Source organism: Mus caroli, chromosome 8 (assembly GCF_900094665.2).
Source record: "Mus caroli chromosome 8, CAROLI_EIJ_v1.1, whole genome shotgun sequence".
NCBI lineage: Eukaryota > Metazoa > Chordata > Mammalia > Rodentia > Muridae > Mus > Mus caroli.
Window position 1 is genome coordinate 96,730,758 of NC_034577.1, and position 19,746 is coordinate 96,750,503.

Here is a 19,746-nt window from a genome sequence, read left to right on the forward strand (position 1 = left end):
ACATATATATTAAATTTTGTGATAGACTTTTAGTAAGTTAGCCAGGCTGACTTTGTAGTTCAGGCAGGCCTGAACTTTTGATCCTACTGCCTCAGCCTGCCAGGTAGATGGATTATAAGCTTGTACTATCAGCACTGGATCTAGAGACATTTAGCAGCTTGATGAGCCAAGAGTGGGTGACTGAGTGGAGGTGAGGTGCAACTCACAGCAGCACGGAGGATGACTCCCAGTTTCTGTTTTGATCAACTGGACTTGTAGGCAATAGGTCTTTCCTGGGGTGGTTAAGACTGGAAACGTGGTCGGTTCAGTGACCTCAAACTTAGTTCATCTTCCTTTACAGGCCACCACACACTGTCAGTTAGCTTGTGGGGAGACATCTGGGAGACAGTTGGATAAGCAGGACGGTTTGGTTGAGGATAGATAAGGGTGCTTACAGAGGGGTACATAGCCCAAGGGCTCAAACAATGAAGTCTAAGTGGGGATAAACAGAGAAACAGATCCTCTGTGGGGGAAAATGTGTGTCTAAAGAGGTAGGTAGAAAACAGAAGTAAGTTGCTTCTTGAAATTCAAGAGAAGGAAGGGCTTAAGGAATAGGAAGGGAACCACCAAGTTGAATACTTTATTGAGATCAAGCAGGATAAGGACTAGACATTAGATATAGGGTTGATTCAGCAACAGAAAGGTCATTGTTGACCCTGTCAAGACTAGCCACTGGACGGGTGGGTGCAAAAAGCCAGCTAGCCTGGGGAGAGGAGTAGGTGGGTGTGGCTAGGAAATGGAAGTAGACCATTCTTCCAGAAACTTGACTCAGAAGGAGCAGTGGGATGGGGATGGGGAGAGCAAGACACAGGACACATGGGGAGGGAATTTCTTTTCTATTGTTACTCATTCGCTCTGTGTGTGTGTGTGTGTGTGTGTGTGTGTGTGTGTGTGCGCGCGCGTGCCCGCGCGCATTGCTGGTGATTGAATCCAAAGCTTTGAGCATACTAAGCATATACTTTACCACTGAGCTAGATTCTAGACTACCTGTAGTTATCTATTTAAATCCAACAGTATAATGTACTCTAATGTGTGCAGAAAATAGGCAGGCACTGTGGCATACACCTAAGGTCCAAGCTTCTCAGAAAGCTATGGCAGCTGCTTGAGCCTAAGAATTGCTTGGGGAATATAACTAAGACCCTATCACTCCTAGACACAAACACAGACAGACAGACAGACAAACAGACACACACACACAAAGGTCTGTCCTAAATATACATCGTGAACCATTTTGTAATGGAACACACCAGTGTATCACCTGGAAGTAAAGCCTTGGTACCGCTTTGCAGGACCCCTTTTGCCTACTTCCAGTTACAGCCTGAAGGTGACTACTGTATGACTTAGAACCTCATTATTGTAATCAAGCACCATGATCAGAAACAACCTTGGAGAAGAAAGGGTTTATTTCATTTTATATTTCCAGGTAACAGTTCATCACTGAAGAGAGTTGGGGCAGGAACTGAGGCAGGCAGGGCAGGAACCTGGTGGCAGGAACTGAAACAGAAGCCACGGAAGAATGCTGTTTATTGGCTTGCTTTCCATGGGCTTGCTCAGTTTGCTTTCTTATACATCCCAGGATCACTTGCCAAGGGGTAGCACCACCCCCAATTGGGTTGGGCTCTCTCACATTCATCATTAACCAAGAAAAACTGGGAAGTCAGTTGTGGTGGCACCTGCCTTTAATCCCAGCACTCAGGAGGCCGAGACAGGTAGATATCTCTATGAGTTCAAGGTTAACCTGGTCTACACAGCAAGTTTCAGGCCAGCCAATCAGAGCTACATAGCTACATAGATCCTGTCCCCCCAAAACAAAAACAAAAACAGAAAACAACAACAAAAAAGGCGTCTTGCCTACAGGCCAAGATGGAGATATTTTCTCAGGTAAGATTCTCTTCCCAAATATATCTAGGCTTGTGTCAAGTTGGAAGAAACCAACCAGGACAGCTACTAATCTAACCTCTGCCATCAGAAATTGGTTTTGTGTGCTTTTTGTTCTGTTTTTGTTTTTTGTTTGTTTGTTTGTTTGTTTTTTTGAGACATGCTCTCATGTAGCCTAGGCTAACCTTGTAGCCTAGTCTAGCATTGAACATCTGATCCTCCTGCCTCTGCCTTCTGGGTGATGAGATAACAGGGATAGGCCACCATGTCCAGACACTTTCACACTTTTTTTAAGATTTATTTTTATTTTATGTATGTGAGTACACTGTAGCTGTCTTCAGACATGCCAGAAGAGGACATCAGATCCCATTACTGATGGTTGCGAGCCACCATGTGGTTGCTGGGAATTGAACTCAGGACCTCTGGAAGAGCAGTCAGTGCTCTTAACAACTGAGCCAGCCCTCCAGCCCTACCACTTGTTTTTGAACATCATTTTCAAGGGTGTAATGTCTCCTTACTTACTTGTGTATTGTGTCTGTCACTGGCCGATACCTGTAAGGTTCACTGCATGTTCTTGTTTATGTTTCATATTTTTCATCACATAGTGATCCCGTTATTATCAACGGGCATTTGGATAGTTTTCAGTTTTGATGTGAGAGTGACTTGAATTTACTGGTGAGTTGAATAGTCTAATCTGAGGTATCCATTTTCTCTGAGGAGGGAGAAAAAGACTAGAGCCATACAGGGTAATTTCCCAGGTAGGAAGTGAGAACCATCTGCGGTTAAGGATTGCACCGTGATTCCAGCCAGGCTGCTGTGCCAAGACCTCTGGGCTCGATCCAGGCGGAGCATAGGAGCTGCAAGGACAGGGAGGTGGTTTGCCAGGATTGGTGTCTGCCAGGGAAGACAGAAGTGCAGGGCACTGAGGATGCTAACAGCAGGCAAGAGATAGAAGGCTGGCTGTGGATGCAGGCTGGGAAGAGGATGTGCAGAGAAGGTAGGGAAGAAAGGTGGGAGGGAGCTGGAAGAGAAAGCAAGCAGAGGCGGACCACGAGGTGCCCAGTGGTGTCTATGAATCTCCAGGCTGTATCTCCAGTGATTGGCACGTGCTTGTCATTCAGTGGGTAGTTGAATAAATGAGTTGTGGGACTGGGGGAACCAGTGGTCTCAGGTAACAAACAGATGCAGTAGTGATATTGGAGAGATTACGGACAGTGAGGCTGTCTGTGGTTTAGGAAAAGGGCATTCCAGAGCAGACGATTAGGCTAGGGTGTTGGGTAGGGGAGCTGAAAGATGCATAAAGGCTTAGCTAGGCAGTCCACAGGAACACATAGTTCATGCTGGATGTTCAAGTAAGAGATGTTGGGATCCAGAAAGCCAGTACAAGGGAATTCAGGCCATGGGTGGAAGAAAACAGTCCTATCTTCCACTATAAGGGAAAACCCTGGCTGGGTAACAGGACCTGATCCTTTTCCCTTGGTCCAAGGGAAAGGAGAGACACAGGTGCAAGTGGGCTTTAGGGATAGCCCCACTTCCACCGCTTCGTTTCCTCTCTCTTCTCAGCTTCTTCAGAGTCCTTATTATCCAGTGTCATCCATTGGCACAATTCCTGTACCCCAACCTCCTACTTACCCACTTCACACATATAGAACCCAGTCTCTCTTTGTGAATCTTTTCTCAGCAGGCTCATTTGGACATATTTCATTTCATGTGTATTGGTGTTTTTTTTTTTTTTTTTTTTTTTTTTTTGAGACAGGGTTTCTCTGTGTAGCCCTGGCTGTCCTGGAACTCACTTTGTAGACCATGCTGGCCTCGAACTCAGAAATCCGCCTGCCTCTGCCTCCCAAGTGCTGGGATTAAAGGCGTGCGCCACCACGCCCGGCGAGAAGCTAGCACTCTTAACCTCTGGGCCATCTCTCCAAACCCTTGAACACCTATTACAGCCTCCAATAGTCTCTTTATTCTGTCCGTTCATTCTAGTATTCAACTCCCTTCACAAGCGTTCCTAAGCCACAAAACCTGTGTCAGCCCACTGCCGAGGGAAGCCCCTAGAACCTCTTACAGAGGCTAAGCAGACTGAAGTTCGGTGTCCCCTTAGTCCAGGAGACCAGTCCCGCCCTATCCCGGCGGGCTGAGTCAGGAGGCAGGAACTGGGCGGGCAGGAGGCGCTGAGAGCAGCCAGAAACCGGGGCCAGAGCCGCTGGCAGTGAGCTTGGAGCCCAACGGGGCTGGTACCAAAAAGCCCCGGGCCAGCGGGACACAGTGGGTGAGCGTGAGTCGGGGGCCGTCCGGAACTAACTATGAACTCCAAAAAGAGAGGTAGGACTTGGCTTGGAGCTGCAAAGGCTCCAGAGATGGCCACAAGGGATGCAGACGGGATTCTGGGGGCTTAGAGTGCGTGTTTCGTTGGGAATGGGTTGGGTTGGGGGTTCGGCCGTGAACTCCTTCCCTCCAAGGGCAGGAGAACCATGGGTCCATGACTTGGTTTCCAATTCACGTTTATAGAAAAGTGGAGGTGGAGGGGCACTTCTCATTCGGCACCCCCAATCCCGGGAATCCCCGGGCTCCCAGCCGGGAGGATTCTGGCTTCTAGGCGCCCGCGAGTCGGCCTGAGTTTGGGGGCAGTGTTTATACTGAGTGGTGGGTTACATGAGCCAAACCTGCACGGGCCTGGACTGTCTCTCAGCTCTACTGTGATCCGAATGCGTGCCCCGCCCCATGACCTCCCACGGCCTACCGGGGTGGTGGTACCCAACCTCTCGGTCCACGGAGGGAGGGGGGGCGGTCAGGGGAAGGGCTGGGGATGCCGCCCCGCCCCCGGGTAAACAGGCGCTTCCGCACATTCTTTGCGCGCCCCGCCCCTTTCCTGCTCCTTCCCAGCTGGAGGAGGGTCCCCGCGAGACACCCCCTTCCTGCCCCGCGACAGGCGGAGCCCGCACCTCCGCAGGAAGTAGGGGCCGGCGGAGGCCACGCTGAGTCCGAGGCCGAGTCTCCTGCCACTGCCCTGTCATTAGCGCGGGGGCTAATGAGGCTAAGACTGCCGAGGCTGGAACCCACTGGGGCAGCTGTACCTGGCGACCAGGGAGGGCTTGCCCCAACCCTGGGAACCAGTCACGGGAAAGGGGCTTCAGGGACCCGATTGGTGCTGGACACACACCCCCGCCACCCCCAGGGAGCCCCGCGCGAACTCATTCCATGATGTCCCTGTCGGTGCGGCCGCAGCGCCGCCTGCTCAGCGCCCGGGTCAGTAGGAGCCAGTCCTTCGCAGGCGTCCTCGGCAGCCACGAGCGCGGGCCCAGGTACGCGGCAGGGGTTTTAGTGGGGTTGAGAGAGTTAGATGGGGTTGGGACTGGGGTAGTGAGGGTTTGGGGGATTCTTGTTGACACCCCTTTCTAAAGGCAGTCTCTTCTTCAGGAGCTTCACTGTCTTCAGCCCACCAGGGCCCCCACGGAAGCCCCTAGTGCTCTCCCGAGTGTCAAGGATGTTTTCTGTGGCCCATCCAGCTCCCAAGGTGCCGCAGCCAGAGAGGCTGGACCTGGTGTACGCTGCTCTTAAGCGGGGACTGACGTAAGCAATCTCCTCTTGAATGCAGTGTCCCAGGATTTCACAGAGGTTTCTCTCTGCAAGTTTGAATCTTCTCTAGCCTTGCACCCATTTCTTACAACTGTCACTTAAGGCTTGATAAGTTGACTCTTGTCCTTTGCCTCTCCCCCAGGGCCTACTTGGAAGTGCATCAGCAGGAGCAGGAGAAGCTCCAGCGCCAGATAAAGGAGTCCAAAAGGAATTCCCGCCTAGTGAGTAATGATAGGGGATGCCCTGGACCACTCCTCATCTCTACAGTGTAGGGGAAGGGCAAATCAACCCTCTACAGTGTAGGGGTTGGGCAAATCAGCCTTGTATGGTTACTGGGCTGTGTTCTGAGGTGAGCTGGTAGGCGTTTCTATCCTAACTTCTTCTGCTTGAGATCCACAAGAGTTTCCAGTGCGAGAGTTCAGGCCTTACCCAGGACAGCAAGAGATTATATGGCAGTGCATAGGAGAGGGCCAGGGTGCTTCCTTCTTCCTGGGAAGAGGACTGTCAAATGAGGAAACATTTCTGTTGAATCCTGAAGAATAGCTGGATGGGCAGTTACCTTCCTGGGGTCCTCCTCTTGCTTTCTAAGCATCTGTTCTCATTTCCCTCTGTAGGGCTTCCTGTATGACTTGGACAAGGTAAGTGTATGCATGTAGAATAGTGTTGGAAGGGAGCTGGCTCAGGAGAGAGTCCTGAGATTTAGGCTCTTTCTGACTCAACTCTCCCTTAGCAAGTCAAGTCTATTGAACGCTTTCTTCGACGACTGGAATTCCATGCCAGTAAGGTACTTGTGCAGCATGCGTGCAGCATGGGCAGTGGGAGGAGATCATCCCGGACAACCCCAGCGGTTCTCGGTGGTGAGTCCCCTCCCTCTACCCTATTGTCACCTTTTCAGATTGATGAGATGTATGAAGCATACTGTGTCCAGCGGCGTCTCAGGGATGGTGCCTACAACATGGTCCGTGCCTATAGCACTGGGTCCCCAGGGAGTCGAGAGGCCCGAGACAGCCTGGCTGAGGCCACTCGAGGCCATCGAGAGTATACAGAGGTGAGAGATGAGGACCACTGTGGCAGAGTCACAAGGTGTGGGTTGCTGAGGGAAGATTAGTTCTTCATTCCCTCACATTCTTATCCACCCTTCCCCTCCTCCCAGAGCATGTGTCTTCTGGAGAATGAGCTGGAGGCACAGTTGGGCGAGTTTCATCTCCGGATGAAAGGTACTGAGTTGTAGAGGCAGAAGAGAGGCAGGAGTGGGGATGCTTAAGGCCCTCAGCATGGCTCATCTTCTCCTTTTGTGCCCAGGGCTGGCTGGCTTCGCCAGGCTGTGTGTGGGCGATCAATATGAGGTACGAGGGCTGTGCGTGAGAAAGCTGGGGTGGAAGCTTAGCAAATTGCCGTCCTGAGAGCTACTTTACCCTGCCTGTCTCCCCAGATCTGCATGAAATATGGCCGTCAGCGCTGGAAGTTGCGAGGCCGGATAGAGAGTAGTGGCAAGCAGGTGTGGGACAGTGAAGAGACCGTCTTTCTTCCTCTACTCACAGAATTCCTGTCTATCAAGGTGATTTTTTTCTGACCAGATCCATAAGACAGCTTGTTCCTGTGAACCCCGTTATCCTGTGAATTTCTTGTGACAATCTCTCATTTCTGTGGTCCCTTATAGCTCTATGGTCCTGTAAATGTAACTCCATGACCTCTTTAGCTCCCATAGTCCTCTTTCTGTGGGCCTTGAAAACAACTTTGTAATTCCTTTACCTCATCACTTTGATACTGAGACCTTTATGATATTCTGACATTGTGGATTTTTGGTTTCCTGAACTCCCATGAGGCTGTGAACCTGTAATTCCAATGACTATACCAACATGGATTTCCATGATACTCTTGTTCCCAGATTGCTTCCGTCCCTTATGGTCCCTAGAAACTCTTCTCCTCAAGTAACCTGCATGGCCTCATGACCCCGTGACTATCTTATAACCTCTATGCAAACTCAGATTTCTGAATGCCCTGAAGCCCCTACACTTGTGTGACCTCTCCGTGCACTCTTGGCTACAGGTGACAGAATTAAAGGGACTGGCTAACCACGTAGTCGTGGGCAGTGTCTCCTGTGAGACCAAGGACCTGTTTGCCGCCCTGCCCCAGGTTGTGGCTGTGGATATCAATGATCTTGGCACCATCAAGCTTAGCCTAGAAGTCATATGGAGGTTGGTAGGCACGATGGGCTCAGGGCAGGGCCAAGGAAGGCGGCAGCATAACTAACATCTTTTTTCCCTTCACAGTCCCTTTGACAAGGATGACCAGCCTTCAGCTGCTTCTACAGTCAACAAAGCTTCCACGGTCACCAAGCGATTTTCCACGTATAGCCAGAGCCCACCAGACACACCCTCGCTCCGAGAACAGGCCTTTTATGTGAGCCAAACTGCAGGCCCCAGATCCTACCATCTCCCTGGGTCTTTTTGGTGTGACCCTGAAATGCACTTCTTTCTCTCTTAGAACATGTTACGGCGACAAGAGGAGCTAGAGAATGGGACAGCCTGGTCCCTGTCCTCCGAATCATCAGATGATTCATCAAGCCCGCAGCTTTCTGGCACAGCTCGACACTCAACTCCCAAGCCTCTGGTGCAACAGCCTGAGCCCCTGCCTGTCCAAGTTGCCTTCCGAAGGCCAGAGAGCCTCACGTCGTCTGGTTCCATGGATGAAGAGCCAGCCATGACCCCAGCCCTGGTCAATGGGCATGCCCCTTACAGCCGGACTCTCAGCCACATCAGTGAGGCCAGCGTGGATGCTGCCTTGACTGAGGCCGTGGAAGCTGTGGACTCACAAAGCCCAATCCCAGGGCCTAGCCCGCTTGTCTATCCAGATTCCACTCACGTGGAGCGTGTCAGTAGTGTTCCTCCTGTCCTCAACAATGGCCATTCTGCCACAAGTCCTGCCCTCAGTACAACTGGCCCCGCCCCCACATTTATAGACCCTGCCCCAACGACACAGCTAGACTTGGTTCACAAAACCACAGACTCCGCCCCTTCTGAGTTGCCCAGCATCACACGTACTATGACAAGCTCTGCATATAGTGCTGTAAGCCCTGTCAACAGTGTTCCAAGCCTAACTTCCACCACTATAGGTTCTGCCCACACAACCACGCCCTCTCCCCTCACCTCCACAGGCTCTGTCCCTAATGCAACAGACTCAACCCAGGCTACCCCAAGCCCTACTCACAGTACCCCAAGCCCTACCCATACCACTATACACCTCACCCACACCACTGTAAGCCCTACACATAGCACCCCGAGCCCCATACACACTACCCCAAGCCCCACCCATACCACTGTAAGTCCCACCTGCACTACTCCAAGCTCCGGCCACAGTACCACTAGTCCTACTCAAGAAGCCAAGATGTCAACTCATACCACCAGTGCTGTGGGCCCAGTCCAGACCACTACAAGTCCCATTTCCACAACTGAAAGCCCCTCCCCTTCTACAGACGTGGCGATAATCTCCAGCTCCTCTGCAGAATCCACTGGCCCAGGCACTGAACCTCTGCCCTGTAGTCACCCAGCCTCCCCTCCCTACACTAAAGCAGACTCCACAACATCCTGCACCTCTTACCAGAGTCTTGCTTGCTCTGGTTCAAAACCCCTCACAAGCCCTGCCCCGGATTCCCCAGAACAAATCCCTAAGAGCCCAAGTTCCTCTCCCTCATCTATAGCCCCTGAACCCCAACATTCAGAACATAACGTAGCCGCAGTTGCTCAAGCCCTAGTCCCTGAGGCAACGGGAGGAGCTGGGGACAGAAGGCTTGAAGAGGCTCTTGGGACCCTAATGTCTGCCCTTGATGACTATCGTGGTCAGTTTCCTGAGCTGCAGGGCCTGGAGCAGGAGGTGACTCGGCTGGAGAGTCTGCTCATGGTAAGGAGGCTAGACTGGGCTGGGCTGAGGCCACACAGGGACAGCTGCCAACCAGTGCCAGTAGCTCTGACCCTCTTTACAATCCCAGCAGAGACAAGGCCTGACTCGAAGCCGGGCCTCCAGTCTTAGCATCACTGTGGAGCATGCCCTGGAGAGCTTCAGCTTCCTCAATGATGATGAAGATGAAGACAACGAGGGTCCTGGGGACAGGTGAGGCGGTCAGGCAAGGCAAGACTGGGAACTTGGTGGGGCAGGGAGAGATGAAGGGGAAGAGGTAAAGCGATGTAAGGCAGAGGAGCAGGTGGGTTGGGAGAAATGCAGGATGGGAAGTGGCCAGGTGGGACCAGGTAGAATACATGAGGATGGGCTTGTGGTAGGATAGCTGTGTTTTTCCAGGCATACCTCATGTGTCTTTGATGTCCATGTTACCAACTCTGTCCATCCCAGTGTTTCTGGCCACCCTGTTCATCTCAGCAATGTCTGCCTCCCCTGCACATCCCCATCAGCTTGTGAGCCTCCTGCTTCTCTTCTTTCCCTTGACCTCACCTTGGACCCACCCTGTGAAGCAGCTCTTTCAGCGCCTCCCCATACACCCTGTGTCCTCCAGCACCACTCCCCTCCGTCAAGACCCCGACTCTCCCGGAGGCCCCGGCCACTGGGCTCTCATTCCTGGAACAGATTTTACCGATTCAGATTTGAGAGTCGCACCCGATCCCTCCTCCATTTACGACTTCCTAGGTTCCAGTCCCAAGCCCTGCGTCCTTTACAGCCCACGTTTCATAGACCATCCCGCCTGCAATCCTGGCGCCCATCTCGGGCCCAGCAGTCCCTCTGGTCCTAGCAGAGGTAGCAAAAAGTAGACTGACTGTAAAGACCCATATTACTCATTGCTGGTTAAGGCCTCGTTCTCCCCTAAGTCCCCTGTGAACTTACCTCGTGTCTGTGTCTTCCTGTTGTTCTTCCATTCTGGGTAGGAGGAGCTTAATAAAAATAAAATCTGATGATCAGAAGGTGATGTGTGCTCTTAGGGGCCCGGGGTGTTGATTCCCTTTGTTTTTCTCAGGCACACAAGCAGCCCAGAGGTTGTGGCAGAGGACAGACTAGACTCATCAAATGGCCAGTCTCTAAGCACAGGGTGTTCAGCCCTGGATGCTACCTTGGTCCAGCACTTGTACCACTGCAGCCGCCTCCTGCTGGTGAGGGGATAATGTCTTCCCCACCCCCAGCCACTTACCCCAAGGAGCCCTGAACTCCAATCCAACCCTCGAAACCTCTCAGTTCTATACTGCAATGCCCCAGGGTCTGGCATTTGGTGCCTATTAGATGTAATACCTCCCATACTCCTCCTGCTTTGGCCTCTCCCAGTGCATGCTGGGACCTGTACTCTCCTGACCCCCATCCTCCCCAACCCTCGCCATGAAGCCTAAACTACTTGGCAACCCTTGTCCTCTAGAAACTGGGCACATTTGGACCCCTGCGCTGCCAGGAGGCCTGGGCCCTGGAACGGCTGCTGCGGGAAGCGCGTGTATTCCAGGAAGTGTGTGAACGCAGCAAGCTATGGGGGAACTCTGCCACATCTGCCCAGGAAGGTAAAGGCTGTGTGGGCCTGGGCTTTGATGTACATCTGGAGTTCCCGCCTAACCTAATCCTATCTACCCGCCTGCTCCCCCTGCCTGGTTCGCTCGGCTGCTGATGCTTCTCTCCATCCTTCACAGTGATACAGTTCTCCACCTCTCGGCCCGGCTTCCTGACCTTTTGGGACCAGTGTACAGAGGGACTCAGCCCCTTCATCTGCTCTGTGGAGCGGGTGCTCCTCACTTTCTGCAGCCAGTACGGTGCCCGTCTCTCCCTGCGCCAGCCAGGCTTAGCTGAGGCTGGTGAGTGAGTGGGCTGCCTACCTACCTGCCCCTTCCTTCCATCTCAGCTCCCTTAGGGAAGTCCTCATCAGCCCATACTGACTGACAAATTGAGCACTGAAGAGAATCCGTGTCCTCCAGAGTGTGGCCAAGGAGTCCCTGGGCATGAGCTAGACCGGGGACCCTCCAGAGGGCGGCCAAGGAATCCTTGGGCATGAGCCAGATGGGGGCATTGTCGTCCCTCTTAGAGGCCTGGGACTATTCCAGCTCAGGCTGTGGTACTGTCTTTTGCAGTGTGTGTGAAGTTCCTGGAAGATGCCCTGGGGCAGAAGCTGCCCAGGAGGCCCCAACCAGGCCCAGGGGAGCAGTTCACCATCTTCCAATTCTGGAGTTATGTAGAAGCCTTGGACAGCCCCTCCATGGATGCCTATGTGACAGAGACTGCAGAGGAGGGTGAGGTGGTGGCCCTGGCCACAGAATGCTCGCGCTGTGGGTGGCCCTGAGGGTGTGAATGATGAGAGCGGAGAACAAAGCACCCTCCCCAACTACTTCTTTCAGTGTTACTAGTCCAGAACCTGAACTCTGATGACCAGGCCGTTGTGCTGAAAGCCCTAAGGTTAGCGCCGGAGGGGCGCCTGCGAAAGGATGGGCTTCGGGCTCTTAGCTCCCTGCTGGTCCACGGCAACAACAAAGTCATGGCTGCTGTCAGCACTCAGCTTCGGAGCCTGTCACTTGGTCCTGTCTTCCGGGAAAGGGTGAGTTTGGCAGGATTTTCCTGGAGGTGAGGTTAGGGTTGTGGGCTCCTGGTGTCTAAGTCTGCCATTCCACCCATCCCCAGGCTCTCTTGTGCTTCCTGGACCAGCTGGAGGATGGGGACATGCAGACTCGAGTGGCCGGATGCCTGGCTTTGGGCTGTATCAAGGTGAGTCCCTGCCGACCTGCCTCAAACGCTTTCACTTCAGGGCTGTTTCTACTTGTTACACTGAACCTGCCTCCATATTCTGTTTGCTGATAGGCTCCTGAGGGCATTGAGCCCCTGGTGTACTTGTGCCAAACAGACACAGAAGCTGTGAGGGAAGCCGCCCGGCAGAGCCTGCAGCAGTGCGGTGAGGCTGGGAAGTGGGAGACACCACGAGTTAAGGGGATTTGGGAACATCTTGGCTATTGGGGGTAGGGTGAGGGGATGCCAGGCCTGGAAGATGCCTGGGCCACTCTTGACCTTATATTTGCACATTACAGGGGAGGAAGGACAGTCTGCTCATCGACAGCTAGAGGAGTCCCTGGATGCTCTGCCCTGCATCTTTGGGCCCAGCAGCATGGCCAGCACAGCATTCTGAACTCTTAATTGCCGGCTCCCAGTGTCCCTTCCCTCGTTTTCAGGGCTCATCAGGCACTGGCAGGGAGGGTGAGGGCTGGTTCCAGTCACCTCTCCCCACAAATTCCTATCAATGAAAATCTAATATATTCTTTTGTTACCACTGGGGTTGGCAGAATGCCTGAAATGAAGTGCCTCCCAGCCGCGGTTCTGCACAGTCTTTGCCACACACAGTGTCGGAGGCCTGGCCATTTGGTCAGCTTGCCCTGCCTCACCACATCCCTTGGGTTTGTATTTTATTTACAGAGTTTTACAGAAAATAAAAAAAAGCAAACTGTGTTTCCTACATGGCTTGGTGCACTCCCGAACCTCTGCTCCAACGCCTTCTGATGTGCTCTTCCTGGCCCTGTTGTGTCCACACCCACGCTGTGACAACCACATAAGTGTTTGCCCTGGAAATCCTGGTGGAAGGAAGCCCAGAGTCCAGGGCTGGGCTTGGAGAAGAGAGACAGAAGGGAACTAGCACTGCTGAGCAGGCTGAGCCTGCGGCCGAGACCGGGAACTATAGCCCGAGTGCATCTAAGCTCTGCAGCTGGCCCAGACCAGGTTCTAACTGACTATGCTAGGGCAGCTGTGGCTAGAGAGCAAGGAGTAAGCCGCAAGAAGTGCCTGAGCTGTCGCCACCAGGGGGCAGCAGAACTGCATCAGTGGGCAGGCTTCTCTCTGCACCCTTCTGACCAGGCAGCTTCCTTCCTGCAGTGGACCTCAAGAAGCAACTTTAGGTTGTGAGGAGAGGTGTGAAATCCTTGCTGAGGGGAGGAGCCTGCGCCTGGGAAATAGGAGACCCGGATGGCTGCCCTGTGAACCGAGACTGCTAGGTCTTCCCCTCCCTGAGGCACCTTCTTCCCTGTAATAACAAACCTGTGAACTCTGTGTCCCCTCCAACAGCCCAGCCGGCAGACCTGTGTTGAGGAAGTAGGACTCACAAGACAGGGCTTCCCTGCCTCCAGCACAGGAGTTTGTTATCCCAGGTTAGGAGACCTTCAGGAGGAACTTGAGGGTGACATGGCAGGACTTTGCAAAGAAGATCCCGAGGGAGTTCCACACCCATGGCTAGAAAAATGGACCCTCCATTCTGCTACCACAATTTCTAGTATCCAGGAGATTGGACATGCGGAAGGGCATGAGCTTGAGCCCATTCTACTTAAGGTGATAGCACACAGCAGTGTGACATTGTGTGCACAAAGCTGTCACGGGGAAATGGGGAGCACTCCGGAAGAGCCAATTAGATGTCAACAGTTGCCTAGATGAGGTGGGGGTGGGGTGACCCAGATCCCTGGGGAGCCTTACCCCAATGCTTTAGAACTGCTGTGAAGAGGTTTGTGCCTGAGCCCTCACCACCTGCTGGGGAGGCCATGCTGAGCAAAAGAAACGGCAACAGGAAACACCTGTGAGTGGCTGCTGGCGGTTCACTATGGTCTGTGGGGGTAGGGCCTGCAGACAGATCTTAAATACCGGCATAGCAGGGTAGGGTAGGGCAGTTCAGCTTTTGGATGGTCAGCTGGAGTAAAATGGGATAGATAAAACAATTAGGTGACAGACCACACCAATGCCACCTATAGCTAGTCAGTTCAGTCCCAGAACCATTAGTAGAATACCTGCAGGCCTGAAGCCACAGAATCGGCCCACTGGTGGGTCAGGAATGCTCAGAGTGGTGGAAAAGTGGAGTTAAACCCTAGCTGAGCAGGTCTTAGGAAAGTGAAGGCAGTGACTGGACCAGAACAACATCGTAGGACAGTGCCTGGCAAGAAATATAGGATGGGGAAATGAGCTCAATTCTGGCTGTCACCGAAAATCTTGCTCTTCAAAACAGAAAGATCAAGACCCCTCTCTCTGTCTTCTACAAGGAGGGTCCTAAGGCCAGAGCTTGGGCTTCTGTCCCAGCTGAGAAATGTTGAGACCAGGGTGGATAGGAGCTAGAATTTGAGCACAGCCAGGTGAGGATCTATCAGGGTCAGGGGGACCCTCAGGCCTTTGCCCTTCAAGACTTCTGGGATTTGGTGCAGGACAACCAACCACTTGACCTCTCCTCAGCTCATGACCTGAAGTCCAGCTGGCTGGTCTCTTAGCCCAAGTGTAGGTCTTGTCTGTCAGATTGTGGAAGGCATACAAGGGGCTCAGTTAACTGCCCCGGAACCCTTTTACTTCTTAGGCTGCTGGGGAGACATTTGTTCTTCCTGCTCACATTTAGGACTGTTGGGAGCCTGCTGCCCCAGGAAGCAGTAGATTTACGATGCCATCAGGAGTCATGGGTATCAAGGGTCTCTATGAGTTTCATCATTTAAGGCCACCTAGGTCATTGCCATGTCCTGGCCATCATCTTCAGAATTCTGCACGGAGGAAATTGACATGTGGCACACTGAAAAAAAAAAAAGAAAAGAAAAGAAAAAAGAAAAGAAGAAGAAGAAGAGGAGTCCGAAGTGGTCAGGATACAGTTTATTGTGTTGGTGGCTGCAGGGTTTCCTTCCATCCCCCCCTCTTGCCCTCTTCCAACCTGATCTTTGCTTCTTGTTTCACACTCTTCTTTCTCATGAATTCAAAGCTGCAGTGACCAAAAAGAAGAAAAAGCATGTTTATGCAGGCAAGGAAGCAGATGGGCTGGCACATGGGAAGACGACTGCTTCTTTGTCTCCCCCACAGAGCGGGGGTGCCTTCCTTGTACGAGTCTGGTATGTGGGCACAACTTGCTGAGTACCAGGCACATGAGATGTTCTCTGCTTTCTCTCCATCCCCTCAGAAAGGAGTGTACTATGCAGACTACCCATGCCCAAGACTCTGGGGGACTGGAGTGATAGCTCAGCAGTTAAGAGCACTTACTGTTCCTGCAGAGGAACTGGGTTCAGTTCCCAATATCACAACTATCTATAGGCACAGGCACGTACATACAGTGCCTATATGTATGTACCAAAATACTCATACACACAAATCTAATAAATAAATAAATAAATAAAGGCTCTGGGCATGGGTGCTGGCTGGGCTAAGCTTTTCTGGATGTGGGTAATATGAGAAGGTGAGACTGGAAAGACTCCAGCTCCTCTTCTGAAAGTTAAGGAAGCACAATGTATCATTTAGAAAATCAGGCAGTCAGTGGCCTGCAGTGACAGCCATAGTCTAAAGTTGATGCTAACATTCAAGGACCAGCTGCCTCTGAACGTATGCTACATTCCAGGCATATGGGCATATAGTAAACACTGACTTTTATGTTACATTCCAGGCATATGGACATACAGCACACGCTGACTTAGGATAGCTGATTAAGCAACTGCTTTGCTATAGCTAATAACAATCTATGTTCCTAGTTCACTTCTCTGACCTTTCTGTCCTCCTCAGGCACCCCTTAAATGTCACTCCACAGAGTTCTACTCTTGAAACACGTGACTCCACGCATATGCTGAGGCTTATGTCAGTGACTCAGTTTTTTGTTTTTTGGGTTTTTTTGTTTGTTTGTTTGTTTTGTTTTGTTTTGTTTTTTTTGGGACAGGGTTTCTCTGTGTAGCCCTGGCTGTCCTGGAACTCACTCTGTAGATCAGGCTGGCCTTGAACTCAGAAATCTGCCTGCCTCTGTCTCCCAAGTGCTGGGATTAAAGGCATGCGCTACCACTGCCCGGCAGTGACTCAGTTTTTACTTCACTTCTGTGACTCCAACTACAGACTGGATGTCTCCTTTTGAACATCCAAAGCATTTCAAATTCAACAGCCCAAAGCCTACTTTGCACTACTTGGATCTATCTATTCTCCACGATGCACAAAGATTTCTAAAACTCATATCTACACTATAAGCCTTCTTTCCTTTAGGGAGAAAAGCCCAGCCCACTTACCCTGGCTCACGAGCCCTTTGTGTCTGTCTATTCCAGTCTGGATCCTCATTTCCACTGGAACTGCTTGCTCTGCCCTGGAGCTTCACTGAGCTATCTGCAGGGCTTGTCTACACCTGAGGCTGGAACCACTCCTCCTGTGGTCTATTATTTTCACCCTTACATAGCCTTGCTCAAGCCAACCCCCTAAAACCCTTCAACTTAGACATACTTTTCTTTAGGCGTTGTACCTTCACTGGGTTATATCAGCAAATGCTTGTAATAAAAGGATTGCTGTGATTCAAAACCAGCCTGGGTAACACTGTGATCTTGGGGCCTGTTTGGCCTATACTTCCACTCTATTGTATTAATCACACCTCACTGCAATTGCTTATTTCCTTTGTAACCTCTGGTGTATGCATAATTACCTCTGGTGTATGCATAATTACCCTGATGAGTCTACTAAGCAGCTGGCACCACACAAGTCTGAGGATGACCAATAGGAGTCTTTTAGTCTTTTCATTTTGTCCTAGAAATTGTGTTGTAGATTAGGCTGGCCTTGAACTCATAGAGATCCACCTACCTGTGCCTCCTGAGTGCTGCGGATTGAACCTAGGGTTTGCTAGCCAAGTGCTCTACCCCTGAGCTCTCACTTCCCATCCAACCCCCTTCTTAAACAATGCTTTATTTGCAACCCACATACTATGTGGTTCAACTACTTAAAATGTGCAGTCTCCTAGACATGGTGATAAAGCTTATAATCACAGCACTTAAGAGGCGAGGACAGGAGGATCAGTTCAAAGACATCCTCAGCTACACAGTAAGTTTAAGGCCAACATAGACTACTTGAGATTCTGTTTTAAAATATTTTCTAAGGTTTATTTATTTATTTTATGTGAGTACATTGTTGCTCTCTTCAGACACACCTGAGGAGGGCATCAGATCCCATTACAGATGGTTGGGAGCCATCATGTGGGTTCTGGGAATTGAACTCAAGACCTCTGGAATAGCAGTCAGTGCTCTTGAACACTGAGCCATCTCTCTAGTCCCACAAAACAATTTTTTAGCTGGGCATGGTGCATGCACCTTTAATCTTAGCACTTGTGAGGCAGAAGCAGGCAGATCTCTTGTGAGTTCTCAGGACAGCCTGGTCTATATAAGTGAGTTCTAGGACAGTCAGCTACATAGTGAGACCCTGTCTCAAACAAAATAAAAGAAGCCACCAAATTTTTAAAATTAAACAATAAAGCCTACAATTCAATTATGCCTGATAGTACAAGGGTCTAATGTCAGCTACTTGGGGGCCTGAGGCAGAAGCACTGCAAATTCCAAGACTGCTTGGGCTATAAAGTGAGCTCAAGGGGGCCATCTTGGGTAATTTAGCATGAAAAAGTCTCAAAATAAAGTTAAAAAAAAGAGAGAGTGAGCCGGGTGTGGTGGCGCACGCCTTCAATCCCAGCACTCGGGAGGCAGAGGCAGGTGGATTTCTGAGTTCGAGGCCAGCCTGGTCTACAAAGTGAGTTCCAGGACAGTCAGGGCTACACAGAGAAACCCTGTCTCGAAAAACCAAAAAAAAAAAAAAGAGAGANAATGGGCAGACTTGGAATGTAGCTTATTGGTGGAGTGTTTGCCTAGCACAGACAAAACCCTCGGTTCAATCCCCAGTATTATAATAAAGTGCCTAACCTAATGGCTTTGGATAAATTCAGTTTTGTAACAAATGGCCAAACTTTTACAATATTTTTATCTACCCACAAAAGAATGTTTCTCCCCTTTAGCTATTATTCCACCAGCCCCTGCATAGGCCTAGACATTTAGAAATCTATTTTCTGCCCCTACAGATTTGTTTATCCTGTTATTTTTTCACAAATGGAATCAGACCAACTTACCTGGTTCTAAGAGTTATCTGAGAATTCAGCGAGTCTGCCACAGAGCCTAGCAATTACTCTCTGATCAGCCTGCATTTCCTTGTTTTTGTTGGTTTGTTTCAGGCAAGCCTTCATTATATAGCTCAAGTTGACCTTGAAGCTGCCATCTTCCGGCTTCCACTTCCTGAATGCTGGGACTATAGGTGCGATGGTGCCTAGCTATGTATCCCCTTTACCTCTGGTACCTAAAGCCAGAGACACAGAAGGTTGTCAAGAAATGTCTTTTAGACTCTTGAGATTACTTAGTGGGTAAAGGCATGAGATGTACAAGCTTGGCAACATGAGTTGGATCCCTGTAAACCACATGGTGGGAAGAAAGAACCTGCTCCTTCCAGTTACCCTTGACCTCTGCATTGTTTTGCACAGGCACAGGCATATATGTAACTAAAATAAATATAAGATATACATATCACACACACACAACATATACACACATTTTTTTAAAGAAATGTCTTACAAGGCCAGGAGAGATAGCTCATACCTGTAATCCTAGCACTTGGGAGACTGAGGCAGAAGGATTTCATATGAGTTCCAGGCCAGATTGTGGAATTCAGTTTCTAAACACAGTAACAGAAATGTCTTTGGACATATATCCCTACAAGCTCTGGGCTTCGTATATTCAATTTCCCAATTTATGTTTACACTTATCTAGAATGCAACATCTAACATTTTGAGGATGAAAGTACCACACGTTTAGTGGAGAAAAGCCTGAAAATTCAGCACATCACCTGTCTCCTTTCAGCATTCTCTGTCTAGGGCATGAAGTTGGGTTCTAACATACTCATAGACTATCACATCACAGCCTCAAATATCTCTGCTACCTGCCTGCCAAGGTTGCATGAGATTTTATCATTAAAGCCCTTTCTATATGGCTCAGAGGTTAAAAGTACTTTCTGCTCATGTCTGATGAGTCTTGACGACAGCTTTTCCTTTTAGGTGAAGCAGTAGTTAGTGTTCAGCTAGCTTTCAGGTGAGAAATCTTTTTGTTCCTCCTAAACAAGTCACATGGAATTAGGAGAGTGAGGGTTCAGTGCTTTCCAGGCACAAGGTACTGGGCTAGCGGTATCTCCTCCCTTCTCTTCACTAGGCAGCTTTGGAGGGAAAGCATCCTCTCTAGAGGGCTGCTACAGAAGCGGAAACGCTGAGCACCTAGCCACAGTGCACCACTGGAACCCTAGCACTCAGCAGGCTGGGGGAGAAGGATAATTTGAGCCTAGGATTTCAAAATCAGGTGGGATATAGAGACAAAGAAAGAAAGGAGGGGCCGGGCGTGGTGGCGCATGTCTTTAATCCCAGCATTTGGGAGACAGAGGCAGGTGGATTTCTGAGTTCAAGGCCAGCCTGGTCTACAGAGTGAGTTCCAGGACAGCCAGGGCTACACAGAGAAACCCTGTCTCGAAAAG

General features: G+C 50.7%; 1 protein-coding gene and 1 long non-coding RNA gene across 5 annotated transcripts in view; one reads left to right on the forward strand and one right to left on the reverse strand.

The window, feature by feature from the left end:
- Ripor1 (RHO family interacting cell polarization regulator 1) overlaps positions 1-12,907 on the forward strand; it is a 28,637-nt gene extending 15,730 nt beyond the window's left edge. For 3 of the 4 annotated variants that reach the window (XM_021170504.2, XM_029480758.1, XM_021170505.2), the window contains exons 2-22: positions 5,090-5,216; positions 5,332-5,484; positions 5,633-5,711; positions 6,105-6,128; positions 6,221-6,274; positions 6,386-6,538; positions 6,644-6,707; positions 6,793-6,836; positions 6,923-7,048; positions 7,540-7,688; positions 7,764-7,893; positions 7,978-9,390; positions 9,479-9,600; positions 10,454-10,586; positions 10,844-10,979; positions 11,106-11,267; positions 11,541-11,699; positions 11,805-12,001; positions 12,085-12,168; positions 12,262-12,352; positions 12,486-12,907. In XM_021170504.2, coding sequence (XP_021026163.1) covers positions 5,090-5,216; positions 5,332-5,484; positions 5,633-5,711; positions 6,105-6,128; positions 6,221-6,274; positions 6,386-6,538; positions 6,644-6,707; positions 6,793-6,836; positions 6,923-7,048; positions 7,540-7,688; positions 7,764-7,893; positions 7,978-9,390; positions 9,479-9,600; positions 10,454-10,586; positions 10,844-10,979; positions 11,106-11,267; positions 11,541-11,699; positions 11,805-12,001; positions 12,085-12,168; positions 12,262-12,352; positions 12,486-12,583 — 3,698 coding nt within the window. In that variant the 3' untranslated portion in view covers positions 12,584-12,907. Of the gene's footprint in view, positions 1-3,867; positions 4,237-5,089; positions 5,217-5,331; positions 5,485-5,632; positions 5,712-6,104; positions 6,129-6,220; positions 6,275-6,385; positions 6,539-6,643; positions 6,708-6,792; positions 6,837-6,922; positions 7,049-7,539; positions 7,689-7,763; positions 7,894-7,977; positions 9,391-9,478; positions 9,601-10,453; positions 10,587-10,843; positions 10,980-11,105; positions 11,268-11,540; positions 11,700-11,804; positions 12,002-12,084; positions 12,169-12,261; positions 12,353-12,485 lie in introns of those variants that run through there. The other variant, XM_029480757.1, reaches the window with a different exon arrangement.
- Positions 12,908-15,049: 2,142 nt separating this feature from the next.
- Positions 15,050-19,746, reverse strand: part of LOC110300903 — a 13,200-nt gene continuing 8,503 nt past the window's right edge. The window contains exons 2-3 of the long non-coding RNA XR_003837403.1: positions 18,305-18,528; positions 15,050-15,163 (exon numbers count right to left, since the gene is read on the reverse strand). This is a non-coding gene — a long non-coding RNA (uncharacterized LOC110300903). The remainder of the gene's footprint in view (positions 15,164-18,304; positions 18,529-19,746) is intronic.